Genomic DNA, 17,832 nt, shown 5'->3' with positions numbered 1-17,832 from the left:
GACTTCTGCTACATAACCCTCTTCCCTCTTCCCTATCTCCTGACAGTTCTTTTAATTAAACTTCAAACACAATCTTGAGGCACTGGGTATATTAGTCTCTGCTGGCACTTTTAGTCTTGTTATTGCTATCTGCTATATACCTTTGGGAAGCTTAATTTTGGCTTGCAAGTTGGATGGAACGCATTGTCCACTGCCGCATGGCAGGTCCAAACATTGTCTGACCATGTCAGGTACCTAGCTATGAGGCACTGATAAGTCTCAAATAAGGGATTCTGGAAGTAGTGCAGGGTGGCTGGTTCTGTGGCAGTTTGTAAGAGAACAGCAGTGTCGGCCTGCTGTCTGCTAACTTCAGCACCACCACTATAGAAAGCCAGGATCTGGCTTCCAATTGGAGCTTCCAATTCGGCAGAAATTAAGTAACACAAATTATGAATAGGATTACACTTGGAATCATATTTATTCCTTTATTGAAATCTTGATTTCTAGGGGGGGTGTTTTTTTTAAGTGCATATATTAGTACTTTATCTGCACTATACAGTGGAACCTTGGGTTGTGAACGTAATCTGTAACGGAGGCACATCCGCAACCCGCAGTGTTCGCATCCTGAAGCGCCACGTCTGTGCAGACGTGATTTGGCGCTTCTGCGCATGTGCAAGTGGCAAAACCCAGAAATAACCAGTTTCGGTACTTCCGGGTTTCCCACAGTCCGCAACCTGAAAACATGTAACATGAAGCATCCGTAACATGAAGTATGACTGTATGCCATACCTCAGCTAATTATTTGTTGCTGTTTTATGAGCTAATGGACATCACTGATTTATTGCAGACTCTATTTCTCTGTCTAGTCACGTTTTCCAACAGGATTGCATAAACCATGGGTAATGATGGCTAACCCTAGTTTACTGTAATATATCTTCCATACGTTTCCAAAGGACTGAGGCACACGTCTTTCCCCAACGTGTGCTTAATTGAGTTCTATGACTCCACTGCCTGCAGTGAAGACAGTAATGTTTTAAAGCCCTTTGACAAATTCATGGAGGATCTGTGGATAACTGCTGAATATAGTGCTTCCTGTTCAATGGAAATGCAGATCAGGGAATGGCACTTCAATCTGTTTTGGATGGGGTTGCAATTCCTTTGAAGAATCGGGTGTTCAGCTGGAAGTGCTTCTTGACCCAGCTTTCCTGCTGGATGTTCAGCAACTCACTGTGGCAAGGAGTCCTTAAAGAAGAAGAATCAATTCATTGAGAAGGCAGATCTGGCTATGGTGACACGTATACTTCAGTCACCTTGTCATTGAAACATGCTTTATATGGGTCTGCTTTTGAAAAGTGTTGCAAAACGTTGTTTTTTTAGCTACCATTGAATGTTGCTAGCATTTAATTTTCTGCAGAACATCTTGTGCATTATAGCAGAAAGGCAGGATATAAATAGTTTAAAAACTGATCTTTACATTTTCAGAACCAGTATACTTCTGGTTAGCAGATATTAGCGCAGACAACAATAAATTGTTTTTTTCTGCTTATTCTCTGCTCATAAACTTCTCAAAGACTTCTGTTTGGCCATTGCTGAAAACAGAATGCTGCCCTTTGGATCCAAGGAAACAATGCCATTGTTATGCATATGAAAGATTGTGCTTTACCTATAGATGGTCTTCAAGTTCCTTCCATTTCTATTATTTTAGCCTTTGAACTTAAGAGATATTTTGGTTGCTGGCAGACTGGCATCCTCAAAACAAAACAAAACAAAAAAATTCCTTCCAGTAGCACCTTAGAGACCAAATAAGTTTGTTATTGGTATGAGCTTTCGTGTGTATCTGAAGAAGTGTGCATGCACACGAAAGCTCATACCAAGAACAAACTTCGTTGGTCTCTAAGGTGCTACTGGAAGGATTTTTTTTTATTTTGTTTTGACTACGGCAGACCAGCACAGCTACCTACCTGTGACTGGCATCCTCAAGAAAACCTTCAGGTTACAGCATTTGAAGCAAGTTTTCGGTGGCTATTTGGGCCTTTATGTTATACTGAAAATCCCAGTTTGTAACACTGTAACTTAATTTCTACTTATTAACTTTTATGAATCATAGGAATATCTTTCTCTCAGTACAGAGATTATGAACAATTACATAATTATCCAAGACCAGACACAAAAGACAATTACCATGCAACCAAAACAAAGGCAATTATGGAAGAAAGCTATTCAAGTCCTGCCAATGCTTTAAAAAATGTGGATGCCACCCCCCCACCCCACCCCCACCCTGGGAAACAGCCTAGCAACTATATTGGGAAAACATGGAGAATCATAAATTCAGTACCCCACCAATCAATTCCACCAATATGATAACATCCCCAATTATTTGAAGGAAAGTAAGAAGGGTAGTTTATGCCCTCTACTCTTGTGGAAGAGATCTGCTGGGCTATACTATTTGGGATGATAAAGTGAGCCTTGTGCAATATACTAAGTCACTGCACAAAAACAAACCACTAGATGAGCTATATCTGAGTGATTTAAAGCCGCGTCCATCTGCCACTCACAACGCTGTATTACAGTATTACAAAGGGGAAGAACCTAGTCAGGAAACCCCAAAATTGTTACTGCTTTTCGGTGCTATTTTTCTTTTTTTTAAAAGGTGCCAGAACTCACCATGAACACCTCCCTTGTTTTCTTAGAATGCCAATGGTGCCCACCTCAGAGGTGCCAGAACTGAGTTCTAATGAGTTCTGGCTGTGGGGGGGGGGAGAACAACCCTGCTGCTTTTAATTATTACAATATCATTCTAAGTTTAAAAAGCCTCTCTAGCCACCATGGCAAACCTGAGTGACAAACAGGCACCTCACCCAGAATGCCTGGTTCTGAAGAAGGATCTCCTCGTTGAGGCAAGGCAGGGGGGAGAAGGTGGAAGAGAAGACACTCTCTCTGCTATTACTACTTCTAATTCAAGTGGGGGAAGGGAACCAAGAAGAGGGAGGGGAGAGAAGAGAAGAGAAGGTGGTGCTGCCACTGCAAGGAAAAAATGGGAGTGGCGGCAATGGGAAGATGACAGGGGAGCAGCGGCAGAGTTGCAGGCTGGCTCAAACGATGCAATTCTAGTGCTGGGTCTGCACAGTAATGTTAAGGAAAGTCACGTGAAATAACAATTTACCATCAAACAGAAGCCGCTTGACTGTACTACAAAAAGGCCTTTGTGCAACATAACTAAGGCACAAGGGCTAGGTATGTAATCAAAATAAAACATAATTTGCTAAGGGAACGACAGCACAATCAGCAACGTTGTGTCACCCTCTTAAGCTGCTACTTCGCCAGCTGAGCAACATCTAACTGAAAGGACTGGACCTTGTCTTATTTTGTTATGTTATTGTGAAGCAGCTCAAACAGTGGGTGCTGTACAGTAATTATGTATTTTAAGAGGCAACCCTCTTGTAAGCTTACAATTTAAGATGGGCAAGATACTAAGAAAAGCAGAAGACACACAGAAGGAAAAGTTACAGGTAGGTAGCCGTGTTTGTCTGCCATAGTCAAAGCAAAATTAATTTTTTTATAAAAAAAAAAAATCCTTCCAGTAGCACCTTAGAGATCAACTAAGTTTGTTCTTGGTATGAGCTTTCGTGCATGCACACAGATTATTTTTTATTTTGTTTTGACAGAAGGAAAAGGAGAAGATAAAAAATATCAGAGGCCTTGGGAGAATGAATATTCCTTTAGATTGTTCTTTACATATGCAGCAGGAGACAAAAAGCTGCAGAAGTCCTTGCATTCAAGGGGAAAAAGGATGGATGCATGAAACAGGATAACTAACCCAGAATTTGATCAATGGAACATTATCAGCATAGCAAAGACAACTAAGCTGTCAACCATGGTTTTCTGGCTAGCAGCTTATAGAACACCTATATGGAAACTACGGTTAAGAGCTTTGGAACAAACCAGGGTAATAATCCATCATTTGAAGTTGGCTTCGTAGTTCTGAAGCTGTGGATAAGAAATCAGAGTTGATAAAAAGAATTCCTGATGTGTTTGCTCTCTGGTGTAAAGAGAAGAGTGAAATAAATGCTTGCATGGCTGAAAGGCTTAAGCCAAGATATGACTGTCCAAATTCCCTCACAATGCAGGAAGGAGTTGAAGACTTACAGTGCAATCCAAACCCGTAATCCACCAGGATGAACAAGTTTGGAACATTATTGTCAATATTATTATTATTATCTTTATATCCTACCTTTCTCCCAGACTGAGACTCAAGGCAGCTTACAGATAAAATAGAAACAACTAAAAACATACATTTATAGGTTTTTTGGGGGGTGTCTCCAAGTGTTCGCCACTCCTCTTATTTATTTTATTTAAATATTTTTGCCCCACATTTTCATATGAAGTGCTTGGCATACATACAGAATAAAATGCCAACTTTTCCAAGCACTCGGGTTGAAAATAAAGGGCAGAGGGAAGAACCTGATCAGACCCATGCAGTAGGTGCTGCCTGTCCCTTCAGTAGGGTGGGAGTGATGGTGGTTGATGGAGGACACAGCAAGGAGCGGGAGAAAAGAAGGGGTGCAAGTAGGTGAAGGGGCACAGGGACAGTGGGATGGGGAGCTGCCCCTGGGTTCCAGTTGGCAGCCTGGGGGTAAGCTGGGAGCAGCACCAGCAACAGGGCAGTGCTGCTACGGGTGAGAAGGTCAACAGCCCCTGTAAGGGTAAATGGCCTACCAGAGGGGGCACCATGCCACAGCTGCACAGGGTGGGCAGCTGGTCACAGGGCATGAACAAATGACCATGAAAGGCTGAGTCTGGAGACTGTGGCCACCACAGGGTAGGTCCACCAGGTCCAGTTGGCAACTCTTGTAAGGGGAAGGCAAGGAGGAGTCTGAGCTGGAAAAGGAGTTGATCCTGCTGTCCAGGAAAACCCAGGAGCAGGGCGAAGATTTGAGGTTTGTGCTCCAGGCTTCAGAGTCTCTAGTGAAGGTCTGCAGCAGGTTGTCCATCATAAACAAGCTTCCCAGGTTTTGCTTGCCGGTCTTTTTCTGGGGGAGGTCTAGAGATGCTGGAATACATAAGGGGTCATGTCCTGCATGAAGGCCTCTTCACCCTGAAGGAAGATGGGCATGTCCTGCAGCTTGAGGGAGCTGGTGGGTGCCAGCTGTACGTCTTTCTTCTTCTGTTTCCTCAATAGGGCGGACGGGCCTTGCACTGCTCAGGGAGCCTCCAGGTCTACTTGCCCAGAGTTGCTGCTGGAAAGAGTGGCAGCATCTGGTGAGGCGTCTGGGATTGGCGGCTTGGGTCCATGTTTAGGAGCAGCATTTGGTGGAGGCAAGCTCACTGGCAAGCTCGCTGAGGGTCCCAAGTGTCGGAATACACTTTGTGGATCCATTTTGATCCGCGGTTATTTGTTTGTATTAATGCTTTATTTAGGTACTGTTTTTAGTGTCCTTCCGTTCTAAAGTGAAAGTAAAAGTAAACTCAGTGAGCACTTTGCCACTGAAGATCATTCCGCCCAAAAAGTATAGTTCCAGAGGTTTTTGAAGTTACGTTTATTCTGCTTCCCGCCTTTTTGGAGGGCAGCAACAGTGGTTTTATTGGTTAAAATATTGGTTATGATGTCATTCTTGTGGATCAATAAAAGGCTGAGGTTCCCCGCTTAGGCAGGTCAGTTTGCTTAGGTCAGTTGAAGTCAGTCAATCTTAGTTCTTTTATCTTCAGTTCAGTCAAGTTTAGTTTAAGGGCTTTTGGGAGCGGGCTGGACGGGTTGGACGGGTTTGATGGTTTTACTTTAAGTTAGGGTATAGTTTGCGGAAGATCTTTCGGTAAGGTTTTAGTTAGGCTTCTAGATCTAGCTTAGGGTTAGATCGCGGAAGATTTATCGGTTTAGTTTTATTTAGTTTAGTATCGCGGAAGATTTGGCGGCGCAGGGACTGAGAGTTTAGGGAACCTTAGCATAGGGCTAGGTACAGCGAAAGTAAAGAGCCTATGCGGGTCAGCCAAAGCCATAAAGGGTATCTCGGTGTCTGTCTTTATTGGGGAAAGGATAAAAGGTTTTTATTTGATTTTTACAAAAAACGTCAGGGGTTTCACCTTAGTGCTTTAACTTCGCCCTTAGTTTAATTGTTTTCACGCCAGTAACAGTACAGGAGGTCACAAGTAACTTCAAGTTAGATCGAGGCATCCATTTATTTTCGAGGCATCCATTCATTTTCGAGGCATCCATTCATTTTCGAGGCGTCATCGTTTCCGACTTACTCACGCAACTTCAGGTTATGAGGCTTGGCCGGCGCCCGTGCCAATACGCACGCGGAACGCTGGCCGCATTTCCCCTGCAACTGGTATCCCGTGTGTGGGTGGCCTAGACTCACACACGGGAAGCTCCAGCACCGAACCCCCACACCCAAGAGTCCAGGTGTCCAGCGATAGGCTGAGCAGGGGCAATGCTGGTGTAGCTCTCTTATCCTGGTTCAGCCAGGAATATACTGGCGTAAGTTCCTGAACCTGGCTAAGCTGGGGCTCAGGTGAGAGAACTGAAGATGGACACCATTATATTGGCATGAATAGGAACATGGCAGAGGTGGGGTGGTGCAAGAAAAAAAGCTTACTCCTATTTCAAACCTGTTTCAGTTCAGTCGCATGACTGGAAACCTGGAAGAACTTACACTGGTCAAAAGGGTGGTGCAAGTCAAACGCTGTTTTAAAGCTTTCTTATCTCTCTGCCTTACTTAGTCCTATTCATGCAGCTGTAGCCCTTCTTGCAAACCGAGTTTGGAACAGGGGTAACTTATGTCAGCTAATTTAAGGCTGCTCAGCTCCACCAGCTTCCTATACTTTGGCTTGCTTTGTTATTAGGATTAGGTTCTGTTAGGTGGTGCAGGTTGCACCAAAGGTTACTGGGACAAAGAAGCAAGGAATAGTTGTCTCCCTTTTAAAAATATATATATATAATCCAGCAGTTACCCTGTCTCCAACCCGGTTCAAAAACTTCCTTGGGTCAGTATGCATAAATGCATTCTCAAAGTTAGGGTTTGTAAAGCAACTTGCAATTATTAAGTATAAAAAAACCACTTTAAAAAAAATTACGGTAGGCAAACAGAAGGCTGGTGTTTACAATGAGATATTTTCAGCTCAGAGATTATGGTTGGGAGGATGAGCAGACTTAATTTACATGCAGCTCAGGTTCTGAGTTTTCAAGAAAGGATTAAACACTTTTGGCAATTTACTTTTCCTGCTGACCACAGAAACAGGATATTGTTCTGAATAAATTTAATAATAATAAAAGACTAAGCTGTGTTTTGTTTTGTTGTTTCTGAGGACTTGTACTTACCTTTTCAGTCATTTATACCATACGGGCTTTCTTGGGGAAGAAGTTACTATTTGTAATTCTCTGGTAGCAAAAACATACACAAGTCTTACAATCCTGTTTTCAAAAAGACTACTCAGAATACTTCAGTGTTCCATTCAATAAAAGTTATTGTTTGTGCCCCCCCCAGTCCCTTCAACCCACCACATAATTATGATCTAGTTCCATTGATTTAAATCAGACTAACAGTGCAAACCTGTACATTTTTACTGAGACGTCACCTCAATAAGACTTACTCTAAGTGTGTACTGTATAGGATTTCCGTCTTAACCACTTGCAACTTGTGTGCATGACTGAAAACAGGATATTAATGTCAAATTAATTTTCTAATATTCAAAGGCAAAAGAATCACAGCAGTGGTAGATTTGCCTTCTTTACCTTAAAAATATTGGAAGAAAACTCTTTTGTTATATATGCATCCCTTCAAGCACAAATGATTTTCATAAATATTCGCCTCCAGTTACTTTCTGCACTGTAAGCACTATGTAAGCACGAAAAAACAAATGATTTCCCAGGAAACCACTATTTTAAAAAAGGTGTCATATGGTGCTGAGTACTTATTCCAAACACTAGCTCATTTTCCTCCTCTTTTATGTTCATAAATTCGCTGCACCAAAATTGAAACCCTACATAGAAAATCATTCTCAGATGCCCACCCATTTCCTTTAATTCCTGGTGGCAAATTCTCTTTCTCCTATGCCAAATGCCAGAGACCAGGGCAGGGATTTCAAGTCTTCTTTTTCGTTGCTGCAGATTCATTCCTGCAAATGTTGTTTATGAGTCGAGGACCCGCCACCCGCTTAGAGATAAATAAGACACAAGGACACATGTATTTTAGGTTAATGGGCTAAATAAGGCCACAACTTTATTGGTTACAGCATGTGAGTGGTATTGGCTTAGCCATTCGATCAAACAATCTATACATGACTCCACCCCACTCAGCAGGGAGTCATTTGAGGGTTAACAGCCAGTAGGAGGAGCTTGCTGATGCAAATACAACTGGAAGTCACCGGGGGTTCATGCCATGGCCCTAGCCACCAGCAGGGCATGAATTCAGGAAGCAGAATGGGGCATGGCGCTGCTGCGGCCGCCTAAGTGCAGCTAAACCCCACCCCCAAGTCAGCCCTATTGGCTAGCTAAAGGGCGTTGCGCGGCAGCTGGGATAACTAATGCAGGGGGCCGAATACGCCCCCCTGCCGAAGTGGGAACAGACTCCCGCTCACAACCCCTCCCCTCTGGTAGGAAGAGAGGCCTTGCTTGATGAGTTAGAATGTGCATGTAATGCATCTAAACTTTTATTAAAAAATAGATTAATTTAGGTTTGGCTCATGTCAACAGGCACATCATCATCATCATCATTATACCTTGCCCATCTTACTGGGTTTCCCCAGCCACTCTGGGCGGCTTCCAACAAAATATTAAAAATACAATAAAACATCAGACATTAAAAGCTTCACTAAACAGGGCTGCCTTCAGATTATCACTTCTGTGATTCTGATAACACATTTCAAATCCAAACCAGACTTTTTTTGGTTTAGCCACATTAAGCACTTGTAGCAAGGCTTATGAAGTTCTGTCCTGTGGCAGTTTAAAGACCTATAAATTTATTGTGGTACAAACTTCCATATGTAATACTTTGTCAGATTCGACCACCAGGCTTCAACGTTCACCATACTTCAGTGATACACAAAATATTTGAAACGTTACATTAATTGATATTGCGATGAATTGTGACTACTGTATTGTGTGTCCCAACGCAAACAAGTGCAACTACAGGTGAAACTCGAAAAATTAGAATATCGTGGAAAAGTCAATTTATGTAAACAACTGTTTTCATTAGCTACTGGAGTTTAATATATGAGATAGACTCATGACATGCAAAGCAAGATATGTCAAGCCTTTGCTTGTTATAATTGTGATGATTACGGCATGCATCTGATGAAAACCCCAAAGTTGAAATTGTTAATTTGGGGTTCTCATCAGCTGAATGCCATAATCATTACAATTATAACAAATAAAGGCTTGACATATCTCGCTTTGCATGTCATGAGTCTACTGCATATATTAGTTTCACCTTTTAAGCTGAATTACTGAAAGAAATGAACCTTTCCACGATATTCTAACCTGTATATAGCTGTGGAATCTGCTTGACCACGCTAGACAAATGAGCAGCAGTGTTAACTCTGAGAGCACTGACCACCATTCGCAGAAGGAAGGGTGGGAGGACAAATATGGTTTCCAAGAACTGAGGGGGGTGCAGGGGGTGACATGCACCTCCAGAACACAGAGGAGGAGGAGGAGGAGGAGGAGGAGGAGGAGGAGGAGGAGGAGGAGGAGGAGGAGGAGGAGGAGGAGGAGTGAGACCATAATTTCCCTGGTGCTCAGGCAGCTCAATGGACCTTCCTTTATCTGAGGCTTTCAAGTTTGCGGGTGACATTGACAAAGAGGAAGTCAGTCTATGTGGTCCTTTAAAAAAAGTAAGGTGTTTACTTCTATGCTAGAGAAGTGAGAGTACCTTGTAAAAATATTTTTTTTAAAAAAAAATGTTACTGCAACAGCAGAGCATTGCTGTGAATAAATGGAAAGCCTCTTTTTAAAAGAGCTACATGAGTGCTTCTGTAGATAAGCATTCTTTCAAGTACTAAAAATACATTGAAGAGTCCACATCAGAAATGTTCCTAGGCATTTGGAGAAGGGATATGTTACCATAAGGCTTCCCATCACAACTGTCAGCTGAAACGAATTAACGTATCTTACTTTTGGAGGCTAGTTTCAGCTTTGCCAGTATAAAAGCTTGGTGATATTTAAAAAATAAAAAATAAAAAAACACCCAAAAATTGCCAAACCAATTTGTCCAGAGACGAAAGCAGATGACAACTCTGCAATGCCATCTTCAAGACTCTGGAAAAATTACCATATATATGCAACTTTAAGCAGACGGCAATTGCAAAAAAAAAAGTGCCAAAGATAATGTTTTGATTAAAAATAAATGAATCTGGGTAACTCAAGCTATCGAGCCATATCACTAGTGGGGCTACCAGAATATCACATCAAAATATAACAAGCAAGCTAGATATCATCTCCTTTACACTGAAAAATTACTGCTAGAAATGTGCCCCCGAGGAAGGATTTCCCTCCAAAATACATCAGGCTGGAATAAATAGTGTTTCTAACACCTGGATTTTTTTCCCTCCTTTCCTGCCACTGTCCATGACACAACCCTGTTTTATGTAGCTGGTTTTCTGAGTGAGCAAGTGCAAATTTTTCATGCAACAAGTTGAGCTAGCAATGATCTCTCATATGTCAGGGAAAGGAGGCACACATGAAGATTAAATTTGATGTGACCATTTATTAAGAATGTCCATATTCTAACATTAATGCCTATCCTTGTATGATCCTATCTCTTTAATTTCTATAGCACCCTGAATCCCCAGTATACAGTTTCAACATGATATTATGGTGTTCTTCAACATGATACGATGTTCTACAAGGGTAAGTTTAGGTGCAAGAACAAAGCTTTGCTACAGCTTGTGCTTAGTAAGGAGAGAGCTTAACCATGTGTATGGGATTGGATGCTACACCAAGCCAAACCTTGTCTTAGCTCAGCGCACACAGGAGTAAAAGGACTACGGAGCAGCGAAGTGGCTGCAAACTTCTCTTCAGGAGGCCACACTTTCATGCACTCCTGCATGGCTTACCATGACAACACGTGAACCAGATCACTGTAACTTGGCTCTGCTCAATTCAGTCATGCCAACTGGTAGCTAATACATAGCGCCAATGCTAATTTGTTCAGTAGCAGAATGAATAGACTGTGTTCTTTAACAAGCCACTGTGAAACTGTGGACTTGCATAACGCAGCTACACACGTTTACTCAAAAGCAAGTCCCACTGAGTTCAATGGGACTTAGCTGCTACCTAAGGGGGGGATAGGATTGTAGTCAGGCCAAGCAATCCTAAATCCCAACTGGGAGCCACAGGATGACAATTGCATCCAAATCCTTGCCATCTTATACTGGCCAGGGTGGAACTGTGGCAGGGAGGGGCAGATTTCCTGCTTCTTTGTTGCTCCAAGCTGGTACAGTCAAGGTGTCATGACTCAAGAGTCCAGCAGCAGCCAGAGCCAGAAGAAGCAGATTTTGCAGCTTAGGTGACACAGGGCCTGAACCTGCTGCTGAAGATCAGGAAACAACTGTGGCTGAGGAACATAGTCCCCAGAAGAAGCTCACCAGAGCCTGGATCCTCACGGGCAAACCTCCCTCTCAGGAGCCAAAACCTTCCCCCAGGACCTCACCAGTACAGTAGTGCAGAGACTAGGAAACAGAGGAGGGGTGGCCATCTTAGGCCAGAGGGTCGGCCTGTTAAGACTCTATAGTTAGTCAAGAGGGGGCACAGGTTGAGAGAGTCTGAGAGCTTCAGGAGCTTCAGGAAGTTCTGTTTGCTGCCATACTCTGTTGGAACAAGTTGCTTACTTGAAGCTATCTGTAGTCCAGTCTTGCCTCCTTGTCTGTAGGATTTGGCATTGGGCCATGACATGATTAGAATAGATCATTTCATGCAAGCTACAACTTCTATTTCCTCTTGCCATGTATCGCTGTGGCCAGACTAGACAACTCCAGGAAGAGGTGTGGCTGGCACACTAGTTTTCAATGTGCAAACACATTCCTGGCCAAAACCTAAGCATCTAGACTCAGGGTTTAATCCAGGAGTATACCCAAGGAGCGAACCTGAGTTTTCAGGGGGAGTATAACACACACACACACACACACACACACACACACACCCTCCAGCACAGGCTGAATCCTTATTCCCTATCCTTTCAATGTGATGGAACTGCGAATCAGTTATATAATGGGGAATGAGGTTTAAATGAGACATGTCCAGGGCCACAGGTGACAACTCCCTGGGGCCCTGGCACCCACAAAATTCCCCATGAAGGGGCCGGGCACTCACAAATTTTGGTGCCAGGGCCATGCACACTGCATGGCACCCATGTCCCCAGGCACCCACGGTTGTGGGGCCAAGTTGGCACTCCTGTCAAGGGCAGCTCTTCAATTTTTGGTGAAAGATATCATTCCCATGGAGAAGGCTGTGCTCGGGGAAGCTCCCTAGAGGCGTACCTCCAGAAAACCTTCCCAGCCTTTGAAGAGGGCACCATGTAGAACCAGTATTTTGCTCTCACGGGTACCTACGTGAAGCCCCTCAAACAGGAAATGAGCACAATAGCTTTCTCTCTTTTGTGTTCCCCAGTAACTGGTGGTTCAATCCTCCATGAATTTCAATCATCCTATTTTAAAGCCATCTAAGTGGACAGCAAAATCCATTACGGTGGTCCTTGCTTCTACCATCTTCAGCAGTACCAAATACTTTTGGTTCCTGGAAGTTTCACCCTTTCTCACTTTCTTTCCTTATACCTAGAGAACTGTCTCCCAGAACTTCTTGATAGTATCATTTTTCTCTCTTCCTCCCTTCATGTCCTCCTTTCATCATTATCATTTAGTCATCACCCCCAACTGAAAACACAAGTCACTACATTAGTACCTGTTCATTCCACTTGACTCCTCCTATCCTCCACACTTTTCTCTGTTGCTTTCCTCTTCCACTATTAAATTGTAGATTGTATGTTCTTTGAGCCAGTGACACTTTTTTATTATTTAAGATAAAGCATACCCAAATATTAAGACGGTGACCCACGTGAGGGCCTTCTCAGTTATGGCACCCCATCTTTTGAATACTCTCCCTAGGAAAACCTTGCCTGGCATCAACCTGGAGTAAGGACTTTACTTACTGTTATGTACTAAGCTGAATCCTAGAACAACAGGATCCAGAATGCAGCAGTCTGTTTGGTCCACAGGAGCCACCCAATCCAGCTCCAGGTGGAAGTGAATCAGTGACCTGATTGGCCTGCAAGAGCAGCCAATCAGGCTCCTGGAGGAAGTGAATCCGCAACCTGATTGGCCTTCAGGAGTAGCCCGGAATTAGCCATTCACATGGGGCCCATTGTGTAAATAATGTATATATAGCAGACGTTTTGGGGAAAGACTCATTCCTTGCTACTATGAGCTGAATAAAGAGCATGAAATTCACACTTGACTCCGAGTATATTTAACTTACCCAGGCCTTTTAGGTAGTCTGCCTTGTTATTTTTATTCCAGCGTGGATTTATTCCAGGTTTTAGCTTTAAGGGTTTATTTTGCTGTTTAAAATCTGTCTGATGTTGCTTTTTAAAAAAATAATAATTCTTAGTCATTCTGGGAACATTTTTCAGATTGAAAACTCAGGTCCTAAATATTGCAAATGAATAAAATGTTGCTGTATAAAGAATCATATGCACCAATGGCACTATAAACACAAATAATATGTTTGCTGGTATAATAAGTAGTTACTTATGCATGTCTGAATGCATTAAAAATTCAACATTCAGTTCCAAGAGATATATTGAAACAAGAAAATGGAAAAGCAACAACATATACTTGAGAGTTTGAAGGCGAGGGATCAGTGCCCTGCATCTCTTTTCTGCTCTTCAAATGTAGTGGCATTTACTTTAGTTATATTCAGTCAGATGTTTCAGAAAGATATTTGTTTTCAAGGTAGAAACACTTCTTGGCACCACTACATTTCTCTCACTATCAACACTTTATTAACAGAGAAAAAGACCCTGGTGCCGATTTTGTCCATGTCCTAGTGATAATGTTCTATAATCTCTTAAAATAATATTTTAAAACTATTTCCACCGCAGCATGACAAACTCAGAACTAGTTAAGCAAGCTTAGGCACAGTCATAAATGGAGCCCACTCCTTTTTAAAATAGTGAAATACTTTTAAATCACAGCAAAGTGCCTGTTTTCCTGGTTCTTTCTCCTTTTCAAACACACTGCTGGGGTTTCAAATGATTTCTCTATTTTAAAAAAGGAGTGGGCTCCATCTATGATTGTCCCCAAGGTTGCCTAACTAGTTCTGAGTTTGCTTTTTTAATTCAAGGGCAGGTTTGTTCTTTAAATTGACTTTAGTGCTTGCACAAATCAATCTAGAGTGCGCAGGCTGACCTTTCAAAAACCATCTGGGGAAAATCACGTACTGATTTTGTTGTTATCCTTCCTGTGCTTCCCAAATTATTTGCAATGCATGCTTAGAACCATTATGAGAGAGGCAAATACATAAATGTGTTAAGGAGCAGTGAAAAGGTGGGTTTCGGTTTATAAATAACAGGTAGCGTTTTACTCTGGACAAGTGCATCCCTTAACAAGATCTGGGAATGATTTTTCCGTACCATTTATAATTGTTAGTACTGCTCCCTCCAATCCAGTTTCCTTTAAACACCTGTCCACATCTTTTAACATATGAAACACATTATTTTAAGCTCAGTACGCAGACTCCTGCAAATATTATCAGCTTAATTCCATGACCCTTTCAGCTTGGAAGCAAGCACAGAAACATAGGTTCTATTAATTTGCTCTTACTAACAGAGAGCTTTTAACAGAGACTAATGTAAGGCTGATTAGTCAGTAAGTGCCAAACTCTACAAGAACACAAGCTGAGCCAACCTGTTCTCTCACAAAAATAATAGCAAAGATGAGGCTGAGATGGCCTATATAGGTCATTGTAACACTGCAGGGTCTCAGGTGGCTTCACAGTAAAAATGATTTCCCCCCCCCCCCCAATATAAAGTAAGTTTGGGATGAACAGATTAATGGCACTGAATCAGATTCTCAGTATGTGACTTAAGATGTCCTTTTTAAAGTCTGGCTTTCTTTAATGTATCTCTAGGTATCTGTGTGACTCCAGTGGGAATATGGAATTTCAATGATAAAATGTGTTCATGGGGAATCAGCTAATAAGGGAACAAATTCTAGAGGGATAGAAAAGCTAGTTTTTATGGCAAAAGCCATTATTATGGCACCTTAAAGGCTATAAGACTGATTGTGATGAAGATTGAAAGCTTATAAATCTGTAGGACTTTAAGGTGCCAAAAGACAAGTTTTTTGTTTCCATTACGGGAAGTTTGTAATGATAGTCCTGACAGCATGTCATTGTTTGGGAGAGTTTGCAACTGAAATCTGCACTACTGTATATTGTTATTGGCAACATAAATGGGCTTATAGAGTAAGAATTCACTTTAGTTTCAGAATACCACTGTGCACTAAGGGGAATACTTTTAATTTGTGGAGCTCAGATATCAGGAAGCATAAACAGGTAAAGAGTGATATGGTCCAAGTTCTAGAGGATTAACAGTAACATTAGTTGAGTTGGGAGGGTATCTCTTAAAAGGGGGGAAAGGTTTTAAAGAGTAACTATAGTGAGGATCAATTTGCCTAGGAAGTCTGATCCATAAACAACTTTACCTGAATTAATTAGGTGAGAAAGGGAAATGGTCCATCTGAATATTGCTTGGGGGGTGTTGGAATTGAAGAAGGGAAATAAGATAGGTTGGTAAAACGGTTGAAAGGTAAGAGCGTCACCAAGGGAATGTGTGACTCTCCAGTAAGAAATTGTCTATGAAGGTTTATGAAATGATCAACAACAGTTGGGTGATCAACTCTAGTACATGTGACTAATGGAACTTCAGGATCAAGAATTCAGTGAGTTGAATGTCACATTATTCCTGCTGCTGCTTATTAAATTTGTATACTGCCTTTCACCCCGAGATCTCAGGGAATTTCACAACAATGTAGAATTTTGGAAAAACAACAACAACACCAGGCTTCACTAGGAAGTAGGTGAGATGTTTCAAATGGGGGAAATAATGACAATATCAGTGGTGTGCATTGAGGAGGCCAATGAGCTGGTTATCTAACTTTGGGTGGGCCTAGCAAGGAACATTAAAAGAGCAGGGTAGGATGTAGCATATTTGCAGCAGCCTGTGGGTATGAATAAATGAACATTCTTGAAGTAACGGTAACTGGGGCAGCCCTTGGAGATGGCACTGTAATAAGGTGCATGTGGAGCATGTGGAGGCCACGAGTGGAAATGCAGTTGCTTTGCTAGTGGTTCCCTGAAGTCGGCCCATAGACTTCACAAAGTATAACTTGTAAGAGGATGACTTGTGAAAGAGATCTCTTGGTTCTGAGCGGAGCAGCAGCTGTCCATGGGGACAGAATATTGGGGGAGGGGGCGTAACATGGAGGAGTGGGGGGTCTGCAAAGTAGTAGCGGCCTCCCCTCAAGCCCCGCAAGGGGTGAGTCAGTGAGGCTCAACTGGGTGGCAATGGGAGCACCTGAGGGAGGAGCGACAGATAAAAACACACAGGTGCACAAGGGCTGACCCAAATCTCTGCTAACAGGGGACTTGAAACACACACATGCGTAGAAACCGCTTTTGAGGGGTTTTGCCACTGATCAAGCGGTATACAAAGGCTGTGAAATTAAATTAATTAAACACACACACGCACGCGCGGATAGCAGGTGTTGCGCACCTCAGTAAGAATAGGTGAGGGAACAGTTTTGTCTATGAGGAATTAATACGTGTCGACTGAGGGGTGTGTGGAGGGAAACAGAAAGTCTCCTCAGGAGAAGGATTTCGGCCGCGGGGGCAGAGGCAGGCCCCTGGAGGGCAGGGTTTCCTGCGCTAGCCAGGGAAGGATCCCCGCGCCCTTTCGCCCTCCTCACAAGTTGCGCCTCGGAGGCTCGAGGGGATGGCGGCGGCGGCGGCGCCACTTTTCCCGCCCGCGGGCGGCCCTGGCTCACCTGCCCTCGCCTGGCGGGCAACCTCTCCCCTTCCCCGCCCTCTCCTCCCTCCTGCGGCGGCGGCGGCTGCAGCGGCGCCTCCTGCCCTGCGCGTCCTCCGCCGCGCGCCGCTCCTTCCCTTGCAGCCCAGCTCTCCACTTACCGAATTTGGCCTCTGCTTCAGCGGCGCTGGCGGCGGCTCCGCCTCGGAGGGGCTGCCGGTGCCGGGCGACGACGAAGACCAGGAGCAGCTGCTGCAGCAGGCGGAACGCGAGGTTGGAGGTGCCGGGCGACCCCATCATGCGTGGCCCATGGCAAGCGCCTGCCTGCTGCCTGCTTGCCCGGCCCGCCTCGTCCTGTCCTCTCGCAGCGGTTCAGTCCATGCCACCTCGGCTCCGGAGCCAGGCTGCAGGCGCTCCCCAGCGGGCTCCCTTCAACACCCAGGACAGCGACCAGCGCCGTCCCCTCGGCTCGCCAGCCTCAGCCAGCCAGGCGGCCCCTCCCTGCCTCGCTTCCTCCTCGCCCGGCGCCTCCTCCTCCTCCTCGCAAGGAACTGCCTGCCGCTGCTGCTGCTGCTCTCTTCGCGCAGCTCTTTCGACGCGCTGCTGCTGCTGCTGCTCGCGCAGGACTGGCTCGCGCTGCAAGCTCCACAGCCTTCCCTCAGCCGAGGCGGGCCAAGAGCGCCCGCTGACCCTTCTTCTTCCTCTTCCTCCTCAACACCCCTTCCATCTCTTTCTTTCCTCCCTCCCACCCCGGCCGCGCCTCTCCAGGGCTTAACTTCCCTACAGGTACAGGGACTGGCGCCCAAATCCGACGAGAGGACGAGGTCAGGGTCCAGAA

General features: G+C 44.0%; 1 protein-coding gene across 1 annotated transcript in view; it reads right to left on the bottom strand.

The window, feature by feature from the left end:
- Positions 1-17,515, bottom strand: part of PTPRN2 (protein tyrosine phosphatase receptor type N2) — a 583,237-nt gene extending 565,722 nt beyond the window's left edge. Inside the window, exon 1 of the mRNA XM_033165163.1 lies at positions 17,156-17,515. Coding sequence (XP_033021054.1) covers positions 17,156-17,294 — 139 coding nt within the window. The 5' untranslated portion in view covers positions 17,295-17,515. The remainder of the gene's footprint in view (positions 1-17,155) is intronic.
- Between the last annotated feature and the right edge of the window lie 317 nt (positions 17,516-17,832).

Source organism: Lacerta agilis, chromosome 12, assembly GCF_009819535.1.
Source record: "Lacerta agilis isolate rLacAgi1 chromosome 12, rLacAgi1.pri, whole genome shotgun sequence".
NCBI classification, from domain to species: Eukaryota; Metazoa; Chordata; class Lepidosauria; order Squamata; family Lacertidae; genus Lacerta; species Lacerta agilis.
This window is presented reverse-complemented; position numbering and strand designations above follow the sequence as displayed.